At 40.5% G+C, this 17,986-nt stretch overlaps 1 protein-coding gene across 2 annotated transcripts in view; it reads right to left on the bottom strand.

Annotated features, from left to right (window-relative positions):
• Positions 1 to 12,823: 12,823 nt before the first annotated feature.
• Positions 12,824 to 17,986, bottom strand: part of RRAS2 (RAS related 2) — a 41,974-nt gene continuing 36,811 nt past the window's right edge. For both annotated transcript variants that reach the window (XM_014067005.2, XM_014067006.2), the window contains exons 5-6: positions 17,807 to 17,925; positions 12,824 to 15,005 (exon numbers count right to left, since the gene is read on the bottom strand). In XM_014067005.2, coding sequence (XP_013922480.1) covers positions 14,918 to 15,005; positions 17,807 to 17,925 — 207 coding nt within the window. In that variant the 3' untranslated portion in view covers positions 12,824 to 14,917. The remainder of the gene's footprint in view (positions 15,006 to 17,806; positions 17,926 to 17,986) is intronic.

Raw genomic sequence — 17,986 nt, 5'->3', positions numbered from 1 at the left:
GTTCAATGGGTTGTCGATGCTAACAGTCTATGATCTGTTTTCTTTCAAGGTCCAGGCAGGAAAAAACAAGCAGAGAAATAATTGTATTTTCTATCCCAATTTCCATAGTAATTGAGTACATTCTTCTGGAAATACTTGTGAGATGAGTAATTACAAAATTTCAGTAGAGCAAAGGGGAGAAAAATTCAATCAGTCAAAATGTTATAGAATTTGGAATTGAACAGAATAATTAACAAAACAGAAAATAAAGTGCATTTTTTAAAAATGATAATGGTATGCTTGCGAAAAATAGCTTATGGAAGAATACAGTGTATTAGTGTTCCTTGAACTCCTGTGAGTATTGTAAGCTTTCAGAATCCCATTGTCTAGACCAGTGGTTCCCAAACTTTTTCAGTCCACCGCCCCCTTGGTGCTACAAACTGATCCTCAGTGCCCCTCACCCAGTGGTGGAATTCAATTTTTTTTACTACCGGTTCTGTGGGTGTGGCTTGATGGGCGTGGCTGGGGGGTCATATGACTGGGCGGTTTGCATGACAGAAGGAAGATAGTAACAGTAAAATTCAAAACTGTAACAATTAATTGCACATTTATTCAAAATCCAATTTAAAAATCTTTTTAGTTAATGTTAATTCAACAAAATTGTTGAACGTGATCCAGTGATACCAGGTTTTCAAAGTCTGATAATCATTTATCAAGAACCTTAGTAACTAGTAACTTAGTAAACTCAGTAAAATTTAGTAACTACTTCACTGTTCAGTAAATTCTTAATGTGATGGATGGCTTGATGAAGTGATACCAGTTTCCCAATGTCTGGTTTTAAGTCACTTAGCAGGAGTCTTAAATCACCACGTTCAGTAATCTGGAGCTGATTTCTTTGCTTGGAGAGAAGTTGGATGACTACACTGAAGCTACGTTCCACCAAATATGATGTTGGAAATGCAACAAGGAGCTTCTTAACCACTCTCCTTAGTGCAGGACAGCGATCAGAATTTTATTTCTCTAACCAAAACTCTTGGTACGATTTCTTAAACTTTGGCTTCAGCTCAATGTCATTTTGTAGCTCTATGAGATGTTCCTCCACTACCCCATCTTCCTCAGTATCTGAAAATGGATTTATCACCCAATCTGGAATTTCCATCAAAAGAAGATCCTGATATCACTCAGACATATCTTTATGCAACATGTCCAAATGGTCACAAAAAACTTGAAGATCATCATCTTGTATCTCACCTTTCTCTTCTAGCTCAGACAAGCTCGGAAATTGGTATAGCTCGCGACGGTCTATATTGCACTTGAATAAAGTTAACTTTGAAATAAACATAGAGATAACAGATTTGGCCTTAATAAGATTGACCTCATTTCCTTGCAACTGCAAATTCACTTCACTGAACTTTACAAATAGTTCTGATAAATAAGCAATGTCATGCCTGACCTCTTTGAGTTCACCACTGAGCAAGGCATTCTTGTCTTCAAAAAAACTCCACAACTATGTCAAAAAGATTGTAAAAGCATCTCACACAGTTGCCTTTTGATAGCCAATGAACTTCTGTATGAAGCAGGAAACTATCAAGATTCTAGGAAGGAAAGGAGCAGCATAGCAGCAGCCAGAGTCCTCAATTACTCAATCAGAATAGAGCTGGAAGAGACCTTGGAAGTCTTCAAGCCCAACCCTTGCTCAATCAGGAGCAATTCTATACAATTTCAGACAAGTGGCTGTCTGGTCTCTTCTTGAAAGCCTCCAGTGATGGAGCACCCACAACTTCTGGAGGCAACTTCTGTTCCACTGATTAATTGTCCTCACTATTAGGAAGTTTCTTCTTAGTTCTAGGTTGCTTCTCTCCTTGATTAGTTTCCACCCATTTTTCTTATCCTGCTTTGGAGAACAGGTTGACTCCCTCTTCTCTGTGGCAGCCCCTCAAATAATGGAAGACTGCTATCAGGTGTGTCCTCCCCCCAATCCTTTTCTCTAGACTGGCCATTCCCAATTCTTGCAACTGTTCTTCCTATGTTTTAGTCTCCAGGCCTTTAAACATCTTAGTTGCTCTTCTTTGCACTTCTTCCAAAATATTCCAAAGTGCATGGAACACTGTTACCTTCCCACCAAAGGTGGTCCCTATTTTTCTACTTGAATTGTTTATGTGCTTTGGAGCTGCTAGGTTGGCAGAAGCTGGGACAAGTAACAGGAGCTCACTCCATTACACGGCGCTAGGGATTCGAACCGCCGAACCTTTCGATCGACAAGCTCAGCATCTTGATTTGGTAAATGTTCAAAATTATAAATGTTTAGTAAATGTTCAAAATTATAACAGCACTGATAAAAGTGACGTATGACTGTTTTTCACACTTAAAACCATTGCAGTATCCCTGGGGTCACGTGATCAAAATTGGGATGCTGGTCAACTGGCTCATTTTACGAAGGTTTCGAGGGTCATGTGATCCCCTTTTGTGACTTCTGACAAGCGAAGACAATGGGGAAGCCAGATTCGCTTAACAACCATGTGACTCAATTAACAACTGCAGAGATTCACTGTAACTGTGGCACAAAAGGTTGTAAAATTCACTTAACAAATGTTTCACTCAACAATAAAAAAATTTGGCCTCAGTTGTGACCATACGTGCTGGCTGCCTCCCAGTGAGCCTGGGGGAGAGGGGGAGCATCAGATGGGTTTCAGAAATACATCCCTAGCGTTTTTCTCCAGTCCTCGGGGAGTGTGGGGGGGGGCGGGGGCACACCTGGCATTCCTCCAGGTGCCCAAAATCAGTTTTTCCCTGTGGAATGCCAGGAAGAAACCCAGTAGCGAGTCTCCCCCAGATGCTCCGAGCAGTCACCCATCTAGGCCCCCATCGTCCCCGGGATAAATCCTGGTCTGCAGGAAGCAGCAGCATCCCCCTTGCCTCCCAAGCATCCTCACCTGAGCCTCTCCCCCTTAGACGCGGAGACTTCAGCAGGTGGGGTTGGTGGGCAGCGCTCATCACCTGGAGGGGTGGGGGACTTCCCAACCCTCTGCATCAGCCACGTATTCCGATCGGGGCTCTGCGGGGTGCATAGAATTCAGGGCCAAGAGACATGTGTCCTAAATTGGCCTTGGACCACATCCCCACCCCCACCTGCCCAGTCCCTGCACCAAGGCTTGTCCGGGTCCCCGAAGGGCATCCGGTGCAGCTGCTGCCTCGCCCACCGCTGGCGAGGAGAGGCAGTGGAAGGAGATGGAGCCCAGACTGCACAATCCTCCCCTTGTTATGGAGCGAATGAAGAGAAAGACAAATCGGGCAAGGAAGCAGGACGGCCAACATGGGGCAGCATCTGCGGGACAGAACTGCGTGGGGAAGGGCCGAAGCTGGCCATCCAGCCCGGCACCCACCGCTCCAGGTGAGCCATCGGGAAAGGGAGGAATGGGGCTTGGGGGGCATTGTCCACTTCTTGGGGATAAGAGCCGTGGCCTCGGGCAGCTGCCCGCCTCCTACCCTACAAACTCATGACACACTTGGAAGGGACCTTATAGTTAATCTAGTGATCTAGTACCTTGCCTCTTAGCACCCCACTCCAACACTCCCCTTGCCTCTTAGTGCTCCCCTAAGTCATCCCACTGCCCCCCAGAGGGCAGTACTGCCCACTTTGGAAACCACTGACTTATACATTAAACAAAGCCAAAAACATGACTTGGTTGGGATTTGATCTAGCAATTTGTATGATCCTAACCACTGCATCTTGTAAACTGTGGTTATTGGGTGAAGCCACTCAATTGTGATTTGAGAATCTACAGTTAAAACATGTTTTGCATGATGAACCCAGTCTAGCTACTTTTGAATTCCTGGATGAGAACCTGATGAACAGAATCAGCCAGTCTAATGTAATTCTGTTCTAAACAACTTTGAATGTTGTTCTTCCGATGGCTAACCAGAGTCCTAGGCTCTGATATGACTGCTGCTCCCTTTATAACAAAACTATCTTTCAATAATTAAGTATATTTGTATTAATAAAACTAATGCTGCTATCAAACGATTTACTCTCAGATAGCTTGTTGGAGCACATCTTACAACTGCAGTAAAAATAGAGGAACTTTTTAAAGGAAATTTTAAAAGCAAACAGAAATGCAAATAATGGCTTATGTAAATTTTTGTCTTTTATTCCTTTGCCTTGGTCTTTTGGTTTATTTATGCAATATTTTGCTATACAGGCACTTGACTTACAACCACAATTGAGGCCAAAATGTATGTTGCTAAGTGAGAAATTTGTTAAGTGAGTTTTGCCACACTTTATGACTTCTCTTGCTACATTTGTTAAGCGAATCACTGCAGGTGTTAAATTAGTAACTTGGTTGTTAAGTGAATCTGGTTTTTCCATTGACTTTGCTTGTCATAAAGTCACAAAAAGGGATCACATGAGCCTGGGACACTGCAACTGTCATAAAGCATCTGAATTTTGATCACGTGACCAGGGGATGCTGCAACAGTTATAAATGTAAAAAAACGGTCGTAAAACACTGTTTTCAGTTCCATTATAACTTCAAACAGTCATTAAATGAACTGTTGTAAGTTGAGGACTACCTGTACTTTGAGGAATGAACTAAGTGAACTGATGGTCATGTAAAAAGGCTATATAACACCATACTTACTTTTTCCCATTGTTTTAAGCTAAAGCCACTACTGTATTGGCAAAAGGACTAGCAAAGCCAGACTCATTCCTGCATCTTCAACACATTGTAAAAGGGTTTGCCCTGACTCAAAGTTGTTTAGAACAAAATTATAACCAGAGGCATCTAGGGTGGGAGGTGTAGGACCGTTTGATATAATGTAAAGCCCCAGGAGATGGCATGATCTTTATTGCTAGTAGAGTGATGTAGCTCAGTCTTGAAAACCTGCCAAACTAATTATCCTCTATAATTTATATTTAGTCTAATTAAAGCAGAGTTACTGAGTCTCTTTCTCACACTCTGTCTGGTGCCCAGACTCAAGAATCTCATTTGTCTTAATCCGTTTCCTTCCCTAATTGTCTTGCTGCCTCCTGTTTTCAAGGTCTCTATTAGGCATCACAAAAAATCATGATGCAAACCTCACACTTTTGTATGTGCATCCCGATGTTGGCTCTATGCACGAAAAGTGCAGCACTTGTCCCTGTGAGAGAGCAGAATGCCCAGAAAATTGCTAGCATCTGTGCTGCTTTCTTCCTGTCCCTTTAAGTCCTCTCCACAACAGCAACCTGTTGACTATAAAAGCTTTGTTGTGAAGCAGCTGAGTGTGTGTGTGTGGGAGAGAAGGGAGGAAGAGGTCTCTGCAGCCAGAAAGCAGTGTTTCTTTAGCAATGCTCACAAAAAACAGTAGTAGCAATAGGGGAAGTAGTAGTAACAAATGGGAAGAGTGGACAGAAGTAGTAGGTAATAGTATGTGTGCATGTTGTCTAAGGACTTGTGTTGTCATTAGGTCTTTTGTGTCCTGAAGCTCAACAAATTGGGTATATTTTAAAAGAACTTTGACAAAGTGGTGGCAATGGTGGTATATCCAAAAGAAAGTGGGATAGTCATAAAAAGGTGGCACCCACACATTGGCTCAGGACTTGTTAAGTTCTCTGTATGAAAAGAAAGCAAACATTAGCTGCAAAAGGGAGTTTGGCCCTCCCAGAGCTCGGGCTTTGAATGCAATAGCCAACATCCTGTGGGAGAAGCCATACCTCTCACAACACCAAACAAACAGGAATGAAAAAGGCAAAAGGGGTAGATTCTCCCTTAGACATAGAGAAGAGCCTACTACTTGGTAGAGATGGGTAGGTAAGTTTTAAAAAAAACAAACCAGAGCAGCCAGAAAAGGGGCTAAGCTCAGATACTCGGGCCAATGTCATTACAGATATGTTGAATCAACAGCAAGAGGAAAACTCTTTCATTCATTCAAAAGGAAGAAGAAGAGAGGCTTTGGAGAAAGACGGAGAAGGACAGCCCAAAATGGGAAAAGAATGAAAGAAGCAAGGAAGGGAGAGTTCAGGAGGCTGAAAGACTTAAAAGGGTCTAGTCACCAAGAAAGGCATGTTCACTTCTAGAGTTTTTATAATATAGAAAGGAGATGGTAGCAAAGATATCTAGATACCTAAGTTAATGGAAGAAGATACAGAAGCCTATTTTACCATGTTTGAAAGAGTTGCTATCTCTTGCAAATGAAGGACATGTCAGGTTAGCCCCAAGTTTAACAGGAAAAGCTCTAAGAGCTTCTAGTAATGTTCCATCTAGAGAAGTTAATGGGTTATTATCATGTTAAAGAAGTAGTCCTATACAGGTATGGCATAACTCTTTATACCTATAGACAGAGGTTTAGCCATGGAACCCATGACAAACATGAAGGGATTCATGAATTATCCTAGGTAGGAAATGGCTGAGGCCAGATGAAAGCAAATAAAAAGTAGTAGAAGAAATAATTTTAGAACAGTTTCTACATGTACTCCTTAATGTGAGGTTTTGGATTGGAAAGATTAAAGTTGTAAAGAAGCCCAAATGAAAGGAAGACAATGGAAAGCTAGAGAACTTGGTATTTCTCTAAGGAAAGAAACATATTTGTCCAAAAAACTAAGTCAGAGAAAAGGAATATCTGCAGTTGTGCAAACACCAATGGGGAGAAAAATCATAGCCCTAGCTAAAGTTAACGGGGCGACTGCTACAGACCTATTACACACTGGATATTGGTAGGTCTTCATTTAGTGGGGGAAAAGGCAACATCTGTGGGAAAAGAGCATGTTTGCTAGTATGTATGGGCAAACTGAGATGGTCCCATTTTTTAAAGCCATCATAGAAGCACAGGAAAATGAGCAGATAATAGTGGTAGGAATAATCTGTAATCTCCCATGTAACCTAGTGATAGGGACAGGTTTTCCACTTATGAAGAGTTGAACTCAGGCTAAGATAGTGGCAGTAACCACAAGAACCCAATTGAAGGCAGGGATGAGGTTGAAGATGAAGCAGGAAGGGATATGGAACCTGGGATCCTTCCTAGTCACACTGGTTTAATAGAAGGATGTCCTGGAAAGGAGAAAGCCTTATGAAAGGCCAACAAAGCTAAGGGTGAACCATAGGATAGAGAGTTCTAAATGGGAAATTCACTTAGGATTCGTACAAAAGAAATACCTTTCTTTTGCCGTGTTAATGGCAGAAAAGAGGGAAACAAGGAAACAATATCCAAATTACAAGAAAAATCAGAGTTTCTGTTCTGAATTAGGCTTCATTCATATTCAAAGAGGTAAGTTGAACCAATAGTAGTTCCTTAGGAATATTGCAAGGTTATATTGGAACTAGGCCACGAAAATCCATGGTCTGGACATTCAGAATGTTAGGTAGATTTTATTGCCCAGGGATTGGGAAAGATGTGGCCCCATTACTATAAATCCTGCCCCATTTGTCAAATAGTGAAAAGGGGAACATGGATAAAGTTCCAATGGAGAGAGAGGGGGGGGTTAATCCCTATTCCTTTTTCTAAAATAGCCAATAGGCCCTCTGCCATGACACAGTAGAGGGAATGAATATTTCCGCATTCTGTGATTTGCAACCCAGCTTCCTGAAGCAATTTCATTGATGAATATGACAGCTGCACAAGCAAGCGAAGCCTCATCCATGCACATGTGGGATCCAGGCAATGTGTGAAGCTATGGAAAAACCACCCTCCAAGGAAATGGTCCCTAGTGCCCAAGAGGTTGGGGGGCTACTGCTTTTACAGAGGGATGTAGTGGCTCAGTGGCTAAGATGCTGAACTTGTTGATCACAAAGGTTGGCAGTTTGATGGTTTGAATTCCTAGTGCCGTGTAACTGAGTGAGCTCCCGTTACTGGTCCCAGCTTTTGCCAACCTACCAGTTCGAAAGCACATAAAAGCGCAAGCAGAAAAATAGGGACCACCATTGGTGGGAAGGTAACGGTGCTTCGCCCGCCTTCAGGGTTTAGTCATGCTGGCCACATGACCACGGAGACGTCTTCAGACAGCGCTGGCTCTTCAGCTTTGAAACGGAGATGAACACCGCCCCCTAGAGTCAGGAACGACTAGCACATTATGTGCAAGGAGAACATTTACCTTTACCTTTTTACTGGTTTAAAAGTACCCAAGACATTCTCTTTGTTTAGATGAAAACAGTTAGACCCACTGGATGCCATGGCTATAATTTAAAACCTTGGTGTACATCCAATGGCAGGTGACCCAATGACTACAAGGAGGAAAAATAATGCAGGTAGTTTGGGCTTTATTCTGTCCCCTCCCCTTGGCACTCCACCAAGTGCCATTTATCAATGAAATAACTCATTGGACATCACTTCCTTCCTTCTGCCTTTTTTCCCCAGGCACATACAATGCTCTTGAGCCCTCCTCTCAGTAGGATGTGGCAAGCAAAATGCTAGTCTTTCACCTCTCCTTATCATTTATATCTTTTATTAGTTGTAAAGCCTGGTTCACTACTCATCACCCAGGTCATATTCCAACTCTCAGGAATGCTCTCAAGCACATATAAGGCTTCAGCCTCCTTCCAAAAGAAACAAGAGTACCAGCTGTAGCAACTTCGAATCAATCAAAATACTCTCTCTCACACACACACACATACATATGCACCTACATAGATATTTTGAAAGCGGTGTTTTATTGCCAACAGCAGCATCTTCCCTTACTGGGGGCAGCATTTGGATCATGTTAATAGTTGGGGTTTTTGTTGCTTAAAAAAGGAACAAAGCCCTAACAGTCCACTGGCAAACGGGTGTGGAATGAAAGTTGAACTGCTCCAGAATTTCTCTCAACATGTTGTGCGGGTTTATAAATAATGCATCAAGCTGGGAACAGAACCAGCACATTTTGTGTTTTCTCATATGATGTGACACACTTGTCCCCTCCCCCCTGCTGATGCCTGTCAGAGAATAAAATAATTTTTGTCTCCCTTTCATTTTCCAAAGTCCTGCACAGGGCTGAACATTTTCCCAGCAGGATTTTTTTTTATTCTGTTCCCCAGCAAATCCTTTTCTATATGTAATAGACACAGCAGGCCAGATGCTGTTGCTGTTCCAAATTCCAAGTCCAAATAAAGTTCTTTAAAAGCAAGTATCTTTCCATACAAATTAATTGCTGCAAAGAAAATGGGCGAAAGGCATCTGGACTTACAGATTCTGCATTGCTAACACCTCTGAATTGTTAAATTTTCAGATGCAATGAGGGCAACCCAATGCATTTCTTTTGAGACCTAGGACCCAGTTAAGTGCCACACACTTAACTATTTATGCAAACAATGAAAGGACTGATATAGGTCCCTGTACACAATTCTACCACTGCACAGATGCTATTTCTAACTGCCTAGATCCTATTCTTATCTTTGCAATTAAAAGATGTGTTTCATGTTGTCACTGAGATCAACTATCCAGAATAACCTATACAGCCAACTTTCAGAAACACTAAAGCCAGATTAAAGCTAACATGCCTCCTTCCTTTTGAACAAATTTGACCTTCAGCTTGACTTAAACAAGGGAAAACCTACATTGTATTCATTATTAACATATTCACCTCTTCATCTCTTTCCTAGAGATCTAGTTTCTGTGTTGGTGGGAAGAAACAAATATGCTAACCACAAGAACTGCAGTATGCCAATTCATCTGTCCATCTCCCTATTTCTTAACCAGCTTCCTGTCGGAGGCGGCCCACCTGTGACAAATGCATCACACAAAGGCCTCCTCCACAAGGTTTTGATGAGATTTCCCAATTCACCCCAAATTGCTGTTGCCATTATTTTCATGGCATGCCAATGCACCACAATTTTTGTGTGGAAACTGGGGGTTATGGGAAGCATTTGGAAAAAGGTGCTTTGGTGTGTGTGGGGAATGCTTACAAATGCTTGTTTCAGAAGCTTCTCCTACTGTTTCCACCATTCGCCACCACTTTGCTTCTCTTCACGGTTTGCAGGATCCTAGTAGAAGTAACTGATGGCGCTCTACAGTAGCGATGTTAAACTTGCAGCCCCCAGGCCAGATGCATCACGTGTTAGCCATGCCCACGCGTGGTTTAGCAAAGAGGGGAAAAGTTGCAATAGGATGCCTCCGTGATGCCAGTTTGACACCTCTCTTCTAGAGCCAGGACAATAGCAATAGCAGTTAGACTTATACCGCTTCATAGGGCTTTCAGCCCTCTCTAAGCAGTTTACAGAGTCAGCATATTGCCCCCAACAATCCGGGTCCTCATTTTACCCATCTCGGAAGGATGGAAGGCTGAATCAACATTGAGCCGGTGAGATTTGAACAGCCGAACTGCAGTCAGCTGAAGTAGCCTGCAGTGCTGCATTTAACCACTGCACCACCTCGGCTCTCACAAATCTTAGGGATTGTCTTCCACTACTACCACCAGCCAAGGCAGCAACTGGTCAGATAGAACCCATCTATCTTTGAACTGCTTGACCACTTCCATACTTTTTGCTTCTGGTGTCACATATAATTTCTCCACATTTCTACCTCACCTTGTCACCCCCTTCACTCCTTTCCCCATCTCTTCATCCTTTTTTCCTTCCTGCTTCCTCCTCACCCTTATATTTTTCTCTCAAATTTCCTTGATGCAAGAGGAACTGTAAGAAAATCCACTAAGATCTGCATTCAAGAAAACTCTAGCTCATGTGAGCCTGCTGAGATGCTGGGAATGGATGGATGGTTTGTGCACAGCCACATCTTCTTTAGACCCACATGGATTTTGAGCAATAGAATGCTGAATAGAATGTTAGTTTCATAAGTACTAAATGTGTTTCCTTAACAAAGTTTCTAACTTGCTAACATGAAAATGACACTGCCATTGTTCTTCTTAAAGATAGTTCTTGAAGAATGGATCCAAGCACCTTCACCATTTAATGAAAAAAGGCATTTTGTTGTTTTTTTTAAAAAGGAAAACCATCCTGGTGCTTTGACTTATTTAAGCAATATAACTTTACTTTTGATGTAGTTGTCTTACAAACATACGTAATGCAGTTGCTGACCAGTTTACACTGTCCTCCTTCCATTCCCATGGACTAGAACTACAAACAGTAAAAAAAAAAAAAAAATTACCGGTAACTGGCAGCTAAGTTTGTTCCTGGATTCCAATTAAGAGACTGTTTCTGTCTGCTGTATGTTTAAACCCCCTCTGCTGGACAAATAGTTGATTCAAATGTCAATACTTATAAGAAGAACAGTTGAGTCAGAGTTCCCAGCACAATCTACAATGCAAAGACCATTGCTTTTATCTATGTGAGAAAGACCTTGAGACAAGATGCTGCCTAGGGAACAGTCAGATAAGAGAGGACATTGCCTGCAGCTGCATAATAAGAGAAAGAGGCTCAGAAAGATCCTAGTATCTCACCCCTTTTTCAGTAAAGGAGGCCAGTAGAAGATTTGTATACTTAAGACCTTGCAAGATTGCGTTAATGTGGTGTTACAATGAAATATAATTAGCTTATCTGATCATCTTTTTGGTCTGGTTTACTTGGGAAGGCTGACATCAATCTTGCAAGTCTGGGAGACTAATAGACAAGGGAAAAAACACCCACCAGTTTATTTTTCCAGCTAAAAAGCCAGTGCTTTCAAGAATTTAATTCCTCAGATTACAGTCATTTTTCCATGATTCAAAACACACTTTTTTTTTTAAAAAAAAGAGGATTTTCTCACAGCCAATCTGATCACGCTGAGTTAACAAAGTAAAGATAGTAAGATTTTTTTGTATGTGTATGGGGAGCACCAATATTTCTGTAAGATCTACAAAGCAGATTTTACTTTAACTTTATTACTGTTACTGTTACATCATACCATCAACAGATAGAATGTTGTAAAATAAGAGTAGCAGAATGATTGGTTCCTGCCTTTATAAGGCTACAATCTATACTTTATTGAAGGGCAAGACTAAGCAAAAACACTTATAAATGACATTTTATATCTACTGCCTTAATTCGCTGGGGAATGGATTGAGATTTTCAAGGGCTTTATAGATGAGGTGAAATTTTAAAAAGACAGTGATAAAAAGTAGGAATCGGGTGTAGATTAGGAACCAAAATAAACATTTTGCTTTTTTTTTTGTTTCCCATCTTTTCTTGCATCTGTTTCCTTTATATTTCATAATTTTTGGCTCCAATGCGCAAAAACAATGCCTGGATTTATTTTTAATGATACAGATTTTTCTTTTCTTGAGCTGAAATCCAAAAATCTAGATTCACATAGAATTCGACTGATCATTATAAAATGTCAAGTTTCTCAGCTTCTTCCTGCTGGAGATTGGGCAGTGTGTTTTGAACATACATTAAATCATCACCTCTATAACCAGAAGGGATTTAGAATTTAAAATAACAGAGTTGGAAGGGACCTTGAATGTCTTCTAGTCTGACCCCCTGCTTAGGCAGGAAACCTTACACCAATTCAGACAAGTTTACCAAACTCTGAACTTCTCTTCCTGGGAATTAAAATCGCAATTGATTTTTTTTTTAATTCAGTGGATAATACCTATGAAAAATGATGAGAGTCCTAACCTTTCCTCAAAGTATATTCAAAGATAGCAGAGAATCATCAACACAGGCAGTTTTATAAAAAAAATTATATTTTTGCAACATAGCAATTCTCTAATAAAGCCACACTGATTAGGCCTGATTTACTTGGTTGTGGATAGGTGTTCAGAGCTTTGGGATGGAACAAAGGAAAGGAGAAGACATTATTGTTAAGCTATCACATGAAGCAGATTTTTCTGCAGTCTATAAAGTTTGCACAATGTTTTCTTAAAGTTCTACAATCACTGTAATGAGATAATTGATTTTGCAACATTGGGAAAACATATTACTGACAATCATCAGTACAGGAAAGCCAAAAACAAACAAACATGGGATTTCAATATAATTGTGCACTTTAATGTTTACATCAATCAGTTACTCATCAAGAAAGAGCAAAACACCAGGAATCTGGTAGATAAAAGATTCCTGATTTATTTGATTTATTTTGCCACTGTTTGCTCTCGTTACAAAAAGAGCAAATGTTTCTAAATTCATCCTGCTTGCTCCACTTAACTTTTGTTTTGTAAATGACAGCTTACATGTACTCACTTGGTTGAAATTAGCTGATTTCAAAAAGTTAAGCAGGATCAAATCTGGTTAGTCCTTGTAGGAAAGATTATCAGGAAATACAGTAATAGAGTTGTGTTTTGGTCTGAAAAGTTAAAAATCTCAGGAAGCAGCAGTGCCATATCATTTCTATACTGTTACCCAAATTATATGGACGTGTCCCTGATGGTGAAGAGAACGGAGGTTTTACTTATTTTATAAATACGTAACTACAGTACCAGAAGCTCTGTTAAGGAGAACTATGGCCTCCATCTGCAATTGTGCTGTGAATGTGTGTGCAGTTCTAAAATGTTTTATGCTCAAGTTCTGTTTCAATAATTTGTTTAGTTTATGCTCACAACATAATTTAAATTATAAAGCAACTCTGCCCTGTTTTATGTTATAGGTGAATTTGGAACATTCTGGTTGGCTTGCTTTTTAAGTAATTTCAGCCGGAAAATGGTTATCTGAGGTCTTTTTCACCTCTCCATTGTGGACCTATCAATTATAGTTTTAAAGTCTAATGTTACTTAAGACTATACTGAATAATCAAATAACCAAACTTTGTGAAATAATCACTACGGCACTCGTTCACAATTTCAGAAAATGGCAAACTATCAATCCCACTAAGTATGTAGTCCCACAGAGTAAATCCAAAATTCTTAACCACAGTTAGCATACTTTAAAGTTGGATATCACCCACTGAACTGAACATTCAGTTAAACACTTGTACAGTTTAATAGTTACATAATGGTCAGTCATTTGTGAAGCATACGGAAGGTGTTTTGAAAAAACATGATACGATAATGGTTACTGTATATTGGGCAAGACATCTGCCTGCCATCATTCAGTAAAGCTGGAACAAGAAAGAGGTTCTACCACAGTTCTACAAATCTTGCATTACGTAGTTCCATCAGTTGAAAGTATACTGTGAGAATTAAATACTCATCTTTACATATACACAACTTATGCTGTGAAAGCATATTTGCTTACAAACATATAAAAATACTTGTTAACTAGTTTGATAAGAAAATAATGTATAAAAGTATATAGCAAAAAACATTTAATCATCTGACAATGGAAAGAGCAAAATCCTCTTTTTATATTACATGAAAAACAAAAGCTACAGATTAACTTTTCTGGAATCTCCTACTTGGAAATACAAAAGGAAGACACAATTTTATTCCAAACCATGATGTAACATTATTTAAAACTAAAATGCTCCAGTCCATAATGAGCCCAGGTATTTGGCCATAAAGCTGTAATACTAATAATCCTGTAGCTATTACTGGAGCCATAAAATAAATACAGTAGAGAGTTGAGCACTGGAGAAAACTACAGCATAAACAAGAGCTGTAACACAAAACCTTGCCAATGAAATTCAGTGTATTGGCTTCCTGTAAGGCAGGCTGAATTTTGTTGCCTAATCTAATTAAAGGGAAAAACCTCCAAACCTACTTTTTAAAAAAATACTCTACATATTGATTAGAGAACTCTTTCTCTCTCTCTCTCTTGAGTATGATCAACAAAGATCTCACTGGGGGGGAGGAGGGGGATACCCATACAGCCATTTTAATCTTGACTTCAATAGACTCCTAAAACTACTTTTTGTCCATTGTGAATAAAACTCCACAAAGTGCAAGTTTCTTGACGTAAGGAAAAAGAATTTGGGAGTATTAAAAGAAGCCTTAGTGTATTGACCTCTGATGTGAGATGACTAAGGTGTCTTCTAGGTCTGGACCAGTCTGATTCTTTCCAACTAAGGCTATTTTGGTGACCATTTATACAACATGCACACACAAAGCAAGACAAAACATCAAGACACACAGGAAGAAAAGTGAGGAGAATTAATCTGGCAGTCGATAGCTTGTTTTAAAGGATCTTCAGACGATGACACAGTGGCACCCTTTCTTGTCCTTCTCCTTCCTCGTTGGCTCTGGGGAAGGAGGACATTCTTGTTCTTGAAATTTCCTATGAAAGAAAAAAAAATCAGATAAGACTTAGGGCTTGCTTCAATCTTATACAGTTCCACCTATAAGTCTGCTTAGCTTATGCATTGCTCCAGCTGTCTCTGATTGGATCACAGAGACCAATGCCAATGTTACGTTCTAGCGTTTGTCAAGGACACAAACAGAGAAGCAGGCTGGTATTGTAAACGCTTTATCTCTAATGTTGCCAAAACTTGCAATAACCGGCACCAGGTGACGAATAGCACAAAGGCAAATATTCAAAGTTAGTTCTAACCTGGTTAACCACACCACTGTAATATATACTCTCAACCCCACCCATATCCACCCATAAACCACACTCCTCCCTGTCCCCCGCCACCACCCATTACCTACACCCCCACACAAAGAGAACCAGCGTCCCGCAGACTGTCCACAAATGGAACAGCCACCCTGCCCACAGATGGCCGAGGAGTGAGAGCTATCCAGGTGGGTCCCGCCAGACAGAGGAGGGGCAGGGTCCATCCAGGCAATCTCCAGCAAACCGAGAAATGTGTCCGCTACAGGGCTGCTGCGGCACTCTCCTGATGACATCACCAGAGCCAGCTGGGGCAAAAGGATCAAACATGGAGTCCCAAAGTCCCTGCGCTGCTACAGGCACCAAAGGTCCCATGCCACTCCGAGCACCCAGAGCCTGAGGGGGGCAGGCAAGATGAACCGGTGGGAGAACGGGAGTCGTAGGGTAGCTGACTGTCGGGACGCTGCGGTAAGCATGGAATCAGTATTAAGAACCGAGGTGGCGCAGTGGTTAAATGCAGCACTGCCAGCTACTTCAGCTGACTGCAGTTCTGCAGTTCGGCTGTTCAAATCTCACCGGCTCAGGGTTGACTCAGCCTTCCATCCTTCCGAGGTGGGTAAAATGAGGACCCGGATTGTTGTTGGGGGGCAATATATGCTGACTCTGTAAACCGCTTAGAGAGGGCTGAAAGCCCTATGAAGCGGTATATAAGTCTGCTATTGCTATTGCTAGTTGCGGCAGTGATGCGATGCTAGACCTGCTTGCCACGCAAATGGCAGCCCAAGGGCTGACAGCCAGGTTTCCTCTCATGCACCCATCCCCCCAAAATGGGAGTGAAATTTAATTTTAAGACTCTGTTGATGAAGATGTTATCCATTTAGTCATGTCCAAATCTTATTGATTCCATGGGTCAGGTCCCTCCACATCTTCCGATCTTGCGCTAGTTCTTTGAATTGTTCTATGCTTTGGCTGGTGTTAGCTTTGATGGTGTCCATGTTCTTCAGTGCCTGGTTTCCTTTTACCGCTAGTTTCCTTTTACCACTAACTCTTCTGCACCTAACTGCTTTCTCCAGTGAATTCCCCCGCATGACATGGCCCAAAATAAGTGGGACACAGTTTTGTGATTTTGCCTTCCAGTGACATAACTGATGTTAGGTATTCCAGTACTTGCTTGTTAGTCACCTTTGCTATCCAAGGAGTACATAGGAGACTCCTCCAGCACCACAGCTCAAATGAGTCAATTTTCTTCCTGCCTTGCTTTTCTAAAGTCCACCTGGAATCCATTGAGCCCAGGCTAATTACAGCACTTTGCACCCGCATAAAAGTAAAGTGGATGGAAGTGATTTTTTTTCACACTAATGGGTATAACTGAGATGGGCTATTTAGATATTTGTTCACATTTTGTACAGCACGCCTTGTCAGCAATATCCGGAATGTTTCCATTCTAGCTTCCTCTCTTATACTATAGCATGTCCTGCCAATATTTAGTTGGCATGCTCAACTCATATGTTCCAGGCTTAACTTTTGTGGTCATATTTCAAAGGACAGGACATTGGATTTCCAATATTTTGGACTCAGACTGCAAAGACCCAGATTGATATCACCATTCAATCACAGAACCATCCTATCACAAAATAATAGCTGGGGGAAGTAGCAAGAAGATAATCCATGCTACCATATTCCTTTATAGAAAGACATCTGTTAAAAACCTTTTTAGCCATTAACTCCCACCCTGCTACTGCTATCTGAATGGACAGTTCTTCATTTTATTTTTATTCTGCTTGATATTAGAACGATATTATTGTTTATGTAACCCAGTTTGGACTTTCTATGTGAGATGTCATATCAAAGACTTAATTAAAAATAATCTTAGCAGAAGTATAAATTTAGTAACGCCAACAATATGGATATGATAAAAATATGATAACATTAATTAAAAACCGTCTCTGGTATATTCAAAGTATTTAGCAGCAGGCATTTTTTTACTGATAACATTAATATCAAAAAACAAGGATGGCAAAGAAAAGAGATTCCAAATTTGAGAAAATAATTGGAAATAATTTTCCAAAGAATATCATGTTAATAGAAAAAATAAAAGCACAAAAAATAAGCACTCTCTTTTAAGAAACTGATTAAAAAATGAACTGAAAACTGATTTGAAAAAAACTGTTTATTTTGATCCATTGCAGTGTTATATTACTGAAATGCAGTCATTATATTATCTAAAGAAAAAAGCATCCTGTAACTCTGGGCAAATTATTTACCTGAGACACAGAAGCTAATACTGTTGAGATTACTATACCTGAAATAACATACCTTCTGCTAATAAAGAGAATTCATCTGCACCTTACACTAGGTTTAGTATTTTTTCCCCAAAACATGACAATTTTACCTATGACTTAGGCCCTCTCTGTATATAAAACAAAGAATAAACTCCACAAATAATGAAATGGAAAGGAAGAAAATCTAATTTTTTAAAGAAAAAAAGGTTAAAGTGCATTTCTATGCATTTGCAATTCAAGGTTTACCTTATAACTCGGACAAGTTCGTGAAAAGCTTGATCTACGTTGAGCCGTATTTTTGCTGAAGCTTCCATATAGGTTACTTTCAACTGCCGTGCTAATTGCTGACCTTCCTCCTGTGTTACCTAAGTACATAAAGAAAAGATATGCTGTATGTAATAGCAAACACCGATGTGTTTGGGTAAC

Source organism: Thamnophis sirtalis, unplaced genomic scaffold (assembly GCF_051295495.1).
Source record: "Thamnophis sirtalis isolate CommonGarterSnake01/CBP01778 unplaced genomic scaffold, rThaSir2_p1.2 scaffold_1, whole genome shotgun sequence".
Classification (NCBI taxonomy): Eukaryota; Metazoa; Chordata; class Lepidosauria; order Squamata; family Natricidae; genus Thamnophis; species Thamnophis sirtalis.
Note: the sequence above shows the minus strand (reverse complement) of the source record. Positions and strands in the feature narration are given on the sequence as shown.